This window comes from Papilio xuthus, unplaced genomic scaffold, assembly GCF_000836235.2.
Source record: "Papilio xuthus unplaced genomic scaffold, Pxut_1.1 DF828952.1, whole genome shotgun sequence".
Lineage (NCBI taxonomy): Eukaryota > Metazoa > Arthropoda > Insecta > Lepidoptera > Papilionidae > Papilio > Papilio xuthus.
The window spans coordinates 4,707,249-4,718,925 of NW_013529697.1; the positions used below are offsets into that span (position 1 = coordinate 4,707,249).

Here is an 11,677-nt window from a genome sequence, read left to right on the forward strand (position 1 = left end):
ATTTTGTGCCGAAGATTTTAACAGTTTTTATAGTCAACAAAATATATGAAAAAATGATATTAATCAGATTTAACTAAAAAAAAAAAACTAAATAAACTAATACTGTCTTCAGGCACATAATAATCAGTTTTATAAGCAATGACTGAAAATAATATTTTTAAAAATGCATATTCTAATCTATTAAAATTCTATTTTTTAGCATTTTATCTTATTTTAGAAACATTTAGAACTATGTTATATAGAACATTTATAATATTTAACAGTTATTTAATAGAGTAAATTAATAAAAGAACTTTGTAAAATGTCTTTGTGTGTGAGTCAGAAATAGCATGTGCCTTTGCAGTGCTTTTTTACATATGTCAAAGATTTAAATACAAATACCAAATTAAGTGCTCAATATTTACTGTTATCTTAAAGTTACAATTAATAAAATAATCTCTAATACTGGCAATAAGCTTAAGTGCCAAAATATGTGACAAAAAAAATTGAAAAAAAATGTTGCTAGTATCAAATATGCATTTAGGATGTATGGTCGTTAGCGACAAAATAAAAAAAAAAATCTTATTCTGTTAACTAACTTTTAAAAAATTTATAAAAAAGCAAGAAACATCTGTGAAAATAAGTAATCGAGCATTTTGTTCGTATTTAAATCTTTGAATGTTTAGTAAAACATTCAAAATTATTTTGCTTTTTATAATTTCAAAGTGTTTTTTTTTCACTATACGACATCTAATGTCCAGATCATTATGACAAAACAATTTCCAATGTCAATATTAAGCAAGTTAGAAAAAAATATTTAATCGTCTTTAGGATTAATTCTTATGGCTGCATCGATTTCTTCCTTAGCGTGATCTTTATCACCCCAACCCCAGAGGTGATGGGATCCATCACCTGTTCTCTTCACACGGTTACGTACGATCTCATCTGACACGGTCTTGAGATCGTAAGCCCATCCGATTTTAGCGAATAAGTTGATGAAATTAGTGGTGAAGTTGAGCCTGTTGTTGCCGAGTTCAGCGGTCTTGTAGTCCCAGGGGAAGGTGTGGTGATAATTGTGGAATCCTTCACCGAGAGCGAAGATGGAGACGGATATATTTTCGGCTGGCTGGATGTGTTTGTCGTATGGTTTGTCGCCCCATTTATGCGCAGCTGAGTTCACTAGCCACGTGACGTTCAGTATGAAAGCGTAACGGAAGAGAGCCGCTACAAAGAAGGATGTGACCCAACTCTCGCCCCAGTAGTACACGGGGATAACAGTTGGCAAGATGAAGCACGCTATGGGCATCAGGAGAAGGTAATATCTGGAACATAATTGTTTAACATTACCGCAGTTGCAGATGCGTTGACTACTTTTAATCATCGGAGGAGGAGACGCACAAAAAGAGAATATTCCAGAATCCACTTCACCTTTCCATCCATTGCTTAAATGAAAAGTGTGGGAAGAGAAAGAAGACTAATTAGGCCTCCGACTTCCGTGTGGTCGTGGTATTCCACCGGTCGAGCTGGCCAACAGATATTGTTGCTGTCTACCAATGTTAAAAATCCTAAGCTTTAAAGTAAATTCAACTTATAGTCTAAATTATTCTACGAAAATATCAATAAAGACAAATACTAACTTCTTCTGGAATCTGAGTATGGGATCTGCGTAGAGGTCGCTGAGGTCCAGACCTTGGCCCTTACGCTTCAGTTCAGGATGCTTGCGCACGAGCAGCCAGCCGATGTGCGAGAAGAAGAAGCCTCGTGTCGCATTGTGCGGGTCCGCGTCCGTCTCCGAATACTTGTGATGCATGCGGTGGTCGCGCGCCCAATCTATTGCTGAATCCTACAATTATATAAAATGAGCTTTATTACCATTGCTTTTAGAATGATACTCCTAAAAACTTCTCGTCACTTACCGAAGTAAAGCTATCACTTGAGTTTTACTTCTAATTATTAAACATTACTAAAATTTGTAAGCATTGAGAAGTAAAAACCAAAAAAATAATTAAATGTTCTTATTAATATGCGGTTACGTTTGCACGGTCATAACCACAGATATGTACAGTATAAATTATTCCATGATGGAAATACTTCTTACTAATATTATAAATGCGAATGTTTGGAAGGATGGATGGATGAATATTTGCTAAAAGGTATCTCCAGAACTGCTGCATCTTGCTGAAAATTGGCATAGATGTAGAAGATAGTCTGGAAGAACACATAGGCTACTAATATTTTTTTTATTCCGCGCAGGCGAAGACGCGGGCGACAGCTAATGTATCTTAACGGTAAAATATAAACGTAGAAAATATTATATTATGATTTTTTTTTATTAGTCACAAAAATTGCTTCATATTTTATTATACAATGTATTTAATAATTAAAAATTACTCGAGGATCAAAAGATAACTGTTTTAACCACGTAAGTGTGAGTCAATTGTTTCCATTACATAATTCCAGACTCTGTTGCAGTTACACGTGTTATAAAACTAAGACTTAGTATTATTATAATCAGTTATCCGATTAAATACAATATGAACTTTAAACAGGTCAAACACATGCAGGTCAGAGGTGAATGCAATGTTGTTACATTATATTCTGTCTGTAAGCACATTAACCTATACGAAGCCAGGTTAATTAAACAATATGCGACCGCGATACATTTTAATTTATCAAACATGCAAAAAAACTTATTCACAAGATTAAACAAAAAATGTATTATATATCCCTACCATGCTAAAGTCGAAAAGCATTTTAATACTTCTATTAAGCCCTAAATAAGTTACTTGAATCTTATTTCTCAAATTAAGTTTCACAATACCTAAATAGGCCGTAAAACGCATATTATTTGAACTGGAAGTACCGTGACAGTTAATTTAAATGAAGATAATGACATTTATAAATAATTAACGGTCGCCACGCGGTAAAAATATAATTAGTAGCCTATGTGTTCTTACAATTATGTTCAATATATATGCCAATATTCATCGAAATCCATTCAGCCGTTCCGGAGATAAATTCAAACATACATCCATCCATTTTAAACATTCGCATTTATTATTAGTTAGCAGTGTCTCGTTTAAATAAAACTCATGAGTCAGAGTAAACAATTTAAAATTAGCAAGAAAATTGCGTAAAGAGGAGTAATTTAGTAGTGATTTACTGAATGCAAAACCTATTGTCAATAATACCGACGAACAAGTGGGTGATTATTTAATATATTTGCCTTTTACAAGTCACGTAAGCGAATGGAACATGTATATTTTTATGTCTATTGTGACTCAAGTGTAAATCTCTTGAATATTGTCGGGTAGAGTCATCCAGATATCTTGTTCCTTTTTTATATAGACCTAAAAAGACCCAAATAACTAAGTGATTATAGCAATAAGAATTATAACGTAAGTCCTGAATTCGATTCAAATACGACATTCAAGGTTTTTTATTGACTTTTTTTTTTGGTTTTCCTTGTAACAATTGTCTGAAATCCCCATCACGTATGAAAGACTAATAAATAACATAGTACTAGCAAATATTTTTATTAGCAAAGTTTTTTTTTTTCATCAATGTCAACACGGTGCATTAGGCGATAAGGTTCTCGACGAACTTATTGTAATATTTTATCGGTACATTGACAGATAATAAAATGTTTAGTGCTCGTATAAAAAATTGTCACAAACACAAACATAACAGATTCCGTCAGTTCTTTCTGCAATCTTGAATCTCGATTCGCAGTTTATTATCATAGTTATAAAATGTTTAAAGAAAAAAAAACAATGCAATTTCAATAACAACACAAAGTAAAGTAGGTAATTCCGGCTTGTTCTCTGTCCTCTGTCGTGTCGTTATCTTGATAAACGATGAGTGCAATTTATCTACCGTCAACAAAGCGTCGCCCACGCAACGTTTACCTGCCTATTCTCATATAGAACTTTTACTTCTTATCTTTATATTATATTTAAAAACAGACAGATTTTGTTTCTGATATTAAAAAGGCATTAGCAATAGACTAATTCAATGCTATTTAAAATTGGTTAACTATGCAAAACCTATTGTCGTCCTTTTAATTTTCTTTGAATAATAAGAAACAGAGTGTGTTCGGAACTCAAAATTATAGAAGTGAAATTTCACGGTTACCATGCTCACCGTTGGTTTCTGAGACCTAAATCCCCGTTAACATATTGTTATGTCAGTTTTGATAATGACAGGGATGACGATATGTTTTATATAGAAAATTTGGTCTCAGAAACCAACGGTATCAAGTAGAAAGTTTTTGATATCGTAAACATAACCAACGTTATAGTGAAGTAAAAAATAAACGCAGATAATGTTGGCTATCGTCCAAGAAACTGTGTCTGACACTCATTGCAAAACTACATGTAATTCAAGGTAAAAGTTATGAAAAATAACATGCAACACTAACATGAGGCAGTTCGTGTAAACAGTTTTTTTTTTAATACAGATCGAAACTTTAATATCATATTAAAACCTTTTTAAAGAACATACATTACGCGGCGTACGTTCTTTCCGTTTTTTTGCAACGTTTTAACAGTTTAATGAAAACCTTAGAAAACGTAGCGTTTTAAAACCTGAATATATTTCCTAACCTAGCTTTTCAAGATCAAGCCAATCAATGGGAATGTCTGAACAATATTTGTGTATATAATCGTAACAACACGAACAAAAACTGCGTCACAATATGACGTAAGTTCATGCACATTATTGTTTCATTACTGTATAAATGTAAAAATAAATTACTTCTAAGAACAACTGAATTGACGGAAGATAGAACAATCTGAAATACGAAAACTTCGCCGACTCTCCGTTTGTTAGACAAGGATAAAAGATAATATAAAAGTCTTACCTGGAATGCTAGCGTGTTAAAGATGACAAGGATGAGTCTTAACGGCCACTTGGCTTTGTACGATTTGTGGGCCCAGAGTCGATGTGCGCCCGCTGTGATGCCCAGTCCTGACATCACGTATAGTATGTACGCTGTAGGCAAGATAGTTTAATCTTAAAAACCTTCAATAAGGAATCTAAATACATTTGGACGCTAAGTTTTGTTTGTCTACCACTTCTTACCAATGTGACTGGTTGTTTTCTAAGGACTTCATGAAAGAAAAAATGCTTTTTGGTAACGGGGATTTCCTTATTTTCCTTAGGGGTGTACCTTTCTTTTCTTACGTTATGAACATTGAAAATACTCAGAGGTAAATCTTTCTGTTGTAAAGTAGTATATTCGTTGTCCTATCCCTAAGTAATGTATTGGATTCCTGCTTTGTATAATATATAAGTTGAATCCGACGTCTATAAATTTAAACCATGATTGTCTACAATATGATGAAAATAAGACTAATCAGGAAGAACTTTACAGGAATTAGATAGAAACATCGCGGAAGAGATTGCATAGTATTATAAAGAGTTTAGAAACATTATCTCCTATTAATACTAATTGGTTTATATTAAAAAGAAGATAATCTTATCTTGGTAATCGATAGCTATAAAACGGATTAAACAATGTCTACAATACGTCTTTCTCACGAAATAATATTACTATTTAATAACTTTATAAAAATACAAATAGTGCATAGACATTTATTTTTCTGTAGTCTTGGTACTCGATCGTTTGGTCGATGAGCCTGTGTTTAACAGGGTTATTCTATTATAGCACTCAGGGACGCGGCGATAGAACTTTTTTTTTTAATGAAACATCTAAATCTGTGTAAATTAGTATCATAATACTCACCAAATATATCTGTTTGCCATTTAGCGTGGAATAGAAAGAGATAGCCTCCGTATATAGCTGCCAGGTGGAGGTAGGCAAAGGCGATTATATTCCTCCAGACAAGCCTTCTCGGTTGTTTGTCAGCTTGCATGATGGGCGCGCTGCCCAGCGCCAGGTCTGGTGTTGCTGCGTCAGACTCGAACAGCACCCCGTTAGCGTCCGCCGATTTTGGCGCCATCTTGAATTACTGCCAAAATAGACAAAGATATTATAACCTCAATTTTATTTGAATTGCTAATTGTTATGAACCTGACAGTTGATTATTAATAAGTTCGTAACGAATATTAACTGAAGTATGACAGAACAATCGTCGCTGTTGATAGGAACCTCTGGTTCTAATTCATTTGTTTTATAATTTCGTCTATTTTACCACGCTTTAATGAGTGCAAATTGTAGGTACGGCTTTTGAAATAAATACGAAAATAAAAATAACATTTTTATGCAAAAGCTAAATTTATAATGAGAGGAATTTACAACGCGGCAAACATGTAAATTTTTGTTTTTAGGAAAAGTCCAAAATATATTGAGTTTTAATTCGTATTGAGATTTATATGCATTTGTAATTCACAATATAAATTATAAACAATCCTTGTATTCAAATCGATACAGATGACGGGCGATAAAGTTTTTTAAATAAATTTGCAGATGATACTATATTTGTGTTTCGAGTGTTTGTTTTTAAAACAGCGGCCAAAGATTATTTTTTTCGCACCCGTATTCCACTAGTGTTACAGGATTACAAACACAAGAATATTTTTTTCATAAAAATCTTATTAAAAAAAGACGAACTTATACAAATTAATAGAAACTAAATGAGCCTAAAACGCAAAATTTATTTTTTACAGCCAGTGTCACAAAAAACGTTATAAACATTTGTCACATTTGTGCTAATTAAAAAAAAAACTGACGCAACGTGCTATTGCCGTTTATTTTTCAAAACAAGATAAAGAACGCGTTTTAAAATAATTTAAACTTACATGAATAATAAAAGAAAATTAAACTCAAACACTATATTGGTACTGTTAAAGACTTTGCACTTTTGAAGATGATTGTTGAATGAACCTAAAGAACAACTGTACCCCATATATATGTTTATACAGACTTACTATGTATCGATATGTTTGTATGAAAAGATAAACATTTTATCTATATTACGGATAAAGCATCGGAATTACACGCATCACCCTTTTCAATATCCTGGTGCGAAGATACTAGAAGTCCAGTCTTTACTCAAGTTTATATTAAAAAGCTAATAAGTGTGCAGGAAGTTACAAAATTACGACTTAATAATAATGAAGATCGTAAGTATTTTAATGTAATTTAGACAAAAATTATATCTAATATTTAACCACTGCCAAAACTTAAATGAAATATAATTATGAATAATGTAATTTAAATTTTTTTTTACGTGTACGCAGTGAAAAGTTTAGTTAAAATTTATACTACACATCACTCATTTTTTGTTATTATTATTATATTATTTTAAACTCGCGACAATGATTCACACATAATTTCGTGTATCCTCTACTTAGAGCTTTTCAATTCAATTGAATTTGAATTCAATTGAAATGTAAACTTTAAATTTTAGTATTAAAAAATGCAGTTAACATATTTTAGCACAAAATGTGCACCGTTTCTCTGTTTACAACTTTCTTAGGTATGAATCAAGAAATAGTTACAATCTGTATAGTATGTACCTGTTTAGAAATTCTTTACAATTTGTTTTCTTAATTGTAAATATAACATAGCTACCTACTTGGTCACAATTTTCCAATTTACGATACTTAATTATCATATTAGTAAGATATATATTTATTTAATAAATGTGAAAGGTGATTGTTTTTTCATGACCACGTCGTTTTATTTAATTTTCCTGTAACGTATGTCTAATTAACCTAAATAAATTTTGTTGATGTGAACGAAAATATCATAAAGCGATTTTTACATTGCACATTATGCAATCCAAGTTACAACAAAATATGGTCGCCAAATTGCTTTTGTCTTGATTTCTTTTCAATATAATGCCATGTTATTACAACCATGCAATTTTTGATAAGCTTTTTAGAATACGCGAATAAAATTTTATATTCTAAGCAATTAAATGTATTATTGGATTATTTCCAATAAGCAATTAATATTTCTAATTCATTTTACCTAATTAGAATTTCTTATAGGTCTACGTTTGTTTATTTTGTTGTAACACTTGCATTTTGATATTATTTGTATTTTAAGACCATTATTTAAGGCTTACCTTCTTCGTAATCCAAATCTAATACACCGATTACACTTGCAGGTTCGATTTTACATTCACTTTCGTATATTTTCGAGATTCAAAAATTGTTGCACTATATGTATGATAAATAAAATCAATAAACCTTTATCACGAACGATATTATAATCCCTGACCCGGCATTACCATTATTCACGTGTTCACGTCACAATTCATCTGCTGTAGCAGTATCGTGATGACGGCGTAAATCAGAGTTGCCACAAAAATACCGTTAAAAGTCCATAAAAAAATAGTCCATTAAAATATATGAGAAATACACATAATTGTAATATGAGCAATGAAATTGTTAAGTGTAATTTATAATAAATTATTAAAAATCGTATAAGTATGTAATTAATAAATACCTGTATGAGTGTGCGTGCGCGCAAACGCAAAATAAACGCAACTGCGTTGCGGGTTGGGGCAATTTATATTATAATAATAAATAATTAAAACTACAAGTTGCTGAGAGATAGAAATTATGACTGATTGATCTTTGTTAATCGATTAAGTACAGTTTTAAATGTTTTTATTATGTCTTAAATCTTTACATCTAAAAGACGTCGGTTTTCAACACCAGCTCTAATCTAATTTGCATAAAGTCTAAACAAGGTATATATACTACTATTTTGATTTATTAATAAGAATTAAAAATATTTTCAAATTATTTTCTAGTCTAGCGAAAAACTACTTAATAAACTGTGAATAACTAAAAGCTGGCAACTTTTCCTTTGTCATAGTGTGAGTCAACGCGACGCGGCATGCGCGACCGCGCACGGAACCCAAGGATTGGACAACACGGTGGCGCGATGAAACACGCCACGCCGCGCTCGCTTCCAGCTGAGCTACACGTCCTAATACACGACCCAATGTAGTGATCCGACCATTTTACTCGGCGAAAACAAATGCGGTAAGGTCATATAATAAATCAGTCCATATTATGAGAAATCATTTATATTATTACGAAACTTGTATGTTGAAATAAAGACAAAAACTTCACACTTTTACACATTATAAGGGTAGGTAGGTATATTCCGTAAAATATGTTAGAAATATATCAGACTGACATTGCGGATTTCGGCGTGGAGGAAATAGATCAATAAACATTAAAGATAGGTATCCTTTGAAACTCAAAGTATATATCTAATATAAAGACATTAACAAGTTTTTATAGTCAAGAACAAAAAAGGAATAAAAACGAATGATGCAATATATTTCAATGTTTTGTATCAGACTATACTATGTAACGGATAAATTATTATTATGTGCTTTTAAAACGCTACAATAAGTTATATTGTATTTAAATTAACTCGTCTTTATATGTTTGTGGTCATTACACTTACAAGTCACGTGACCGATTCAGTTAAATGCATTACGTAAAAAATAATAAATGCTCAATTGATAATTAATTAATTAGTTGTAGATTGTAAAAATATCGTTTTTTTTTTAATTTGTAATATATGTATATTCATTTATGACTGAGTATAGCGTTGGTTAAATGTATAAATGACGATTAATTTCAGAGTAGCAGTAATTCTGATTTAGATTGGTTTTATGTGTACTTTTTGGTTAGTTATTTGATCTTCACAGGGGGCGTTTAGGGTTGCCAGGTCGCCAAACCTAATAGACAAGACAATTAGGACAGACCACCTAGTTTGGCCCGATATTTGGCTAGAAAGGCCGGACACGCTACATTGTTGAGAAATTCCCTAGATCATTTAGGCGCTCAGCCACTCTCAGTTGCGAAATGTCAAAAGCCGGATAGCTCGTTTATTTTGTCAGGATACGCAATCAATTTGTCTAGCTGCGACCATTACACGATGTTTTTGGTAACAATATACTCTCGTCTATTTTAAGGAAAATTTGTGCACAAAATGATTGTACGTGTTTATAATATAAAAAGTACTTCAATGCAACGGCATTGAGTTGTCCTTCTGAAGACTGGAGCCACAATAGTGTGCGCTGTTTGTGCAACTTCGGATTCGTCGACACGTTATAATGCTTTGTCTGTAAACATACATGCTAAATTAATAAAGAATAATGGAGAAAAAATGTCGATCCAAAGATTTACGATTAATTAAATCATGATTTTTTAAGACGTATTTTTGTAGTAACAACAGAGTAAAAAGTATAGGTTATTTGACAGTTTAAAACAGCAGAAGATTTGAGAATAGGAAGCCATCGTTTAGTACATCAACAAGTTAAGGAACGTATATAGTTAAAAAAAACTATTTTACGTTTGTTAACTTTGAGGAAAATTCTATTATGACATATTGTATCATCAAATTGTTGTGATAAGATTAAAAATGTGTTTACATTAAAAAGTGACTAATATCGATAATATTTATTTCCAGACGTGGACATTGATCGTTCGGCGAAGACGTGCAAATGTTTGAATATCAGTCTACTTCGGTTCAGAGGTTTGGTAGTTGGTCGATACCGCCAAGGTTCCAGGTTTGATTTCCTTAAGGTAAATTAAGCACTGCAATTAAGTTTATGTTGGTCTGATAAGGTTTATGTTGTATTTATGTACATCAGAGCTAAAATAAAAAGAAACGAAATTTGAAATGGAAACAGTACAGCATAAGCCTTTTCTAAACATAGTGTTCCATCCCTTTTATTATAATTGAATGGGCAGATATCAATATGTTTCTGCACAAGTGTTTCGGCAGTGGAAATATACGGTTAAACAGACAAATTCACTTGACCGTTGACAATGTACGGGTACAAGCTAGACGTGGCGCTTGTCCCGTTCTTTTCTAACGGTACGAGTACAATTATTTTGACCCAGTATTGTACTTGAAAAACGTGATGAAAAAAAACTTTTTATGTAGTCTATACATTTATAGATGCCTCTATCGTAGTAATTGTCATTCATTATAAATTTTGGAATAACAATAATTAAACTGCGAGTTCGGACTTGCCCTCCAAAAAAGTCTTTCTAAACAGCGTTCGAGAATTCTTATCCTGAGAATTTAGTTATTTGGTTAACTTCTTTCTTTTTTTTAAAGTTGCAAGAATCTTTAGTTGCAATATTAAACCTGCTAGTTATTAAAAAGTATTGTTTTTTAGAGCTCCCAACAAAGACAGATTTTAATTAGTTTTTTACATGTGGATAATTTCTCCACGTAGGTAAAGCAAATGAAGCTCTTTCGATCGATACGCTCCAGTAGCGTATCGATCGAAAGAGCTTCATTTGCAGACGGTATAACGAAGTTGGTCTGAGGGCGCGACCTTTGCTTTTCGGTGAAAGGAAATAAGGTTAATCATTCTACACCTGATATTTATTAACGACCAGCTTTTCTGAATAACCATCGATCAATAGTACTAAGCCAAGGTAACGCTTTACAAAATTAAAAGTTAATAAAATAAAATAACTTATACATATTATTTTTTTTAATCTATTAATTTTATGGCTATTCGAATACAAAATATCGAACATGCATGTTTTCAAAACACTTATAACATCTAATAAAGATTTGGCATCGCGCCAAATGTTGAAGACTTGACCTTGCAAAATACCAACTAGTATTTTTTTTAATTTTTTGCCAGAGAATGCATGAAATGTAAAAGGTAAGAATGAACTGGTTAGTGCTGGCAAGTAAATATCTGTTCAGCGGTCCATCTTGTAAAGGAGTACTATA

The 11,677-nt window shown here is 32.1% G+C and overlaps 1 protein-coding gene and 1 long non-coding RNA gene across 3 annotated transcripts; one reads left to right on the forward strand and one right to left on the reverse strand.

Moving 5' to 3' along the window:
• Positions 1-770: 770 nt before the first annotated feature.
• DESAT4 (fatty acid desaturase) lies at positions 771-8,232 on the reverse strand. 2 transcript variants are annotated; one of them, XM_013323268.1, is made up of 5 exons: positions 8,016-8,232; positions 5,726-5,951; positions 4,841-4,971; positions 1,617-1,822; positions 771-1,301 (listed from the first exon to the last, which is right to left on the reverse strand). In XM_013323268.1, the coding sequence occupies exons 2-5, from the start codon at positions 5,940-5,942 to the stop codon at positions 797-799; spliced, it is 1,059 nt and encodes a 352-aa protein (XP_013178722.1). In that variant the 5' UTR covers positions 5,943-5,951; positions 8,016-8,232; the 3' UTR covers positions 771-796. The 2 variants fall into 2 exon arrangements, with proteins under 2 accessions (XP_013178722.1, XP_013178729.1); XM_013323275.1 differs by lacking the exon at positions 8,016-8,232 and adding an exon at positions 6,742-6,810.
• On the forward strand, positions 6,957-11,208 carry LOC106125871 (uncharacterized). Its single transcript, XR_001228291.1, has 4 exons — positions 6,957-7,065; positions 8,774-8,943; positions 10,388-10,503; positions 11,166-11,208. It is a non-coding gene; the product is annotated as an uncharacterized LOC106125871 (long non-coding RNA).
• Positions 11,209-11,677: the final 469 nt, after the last annotated feature.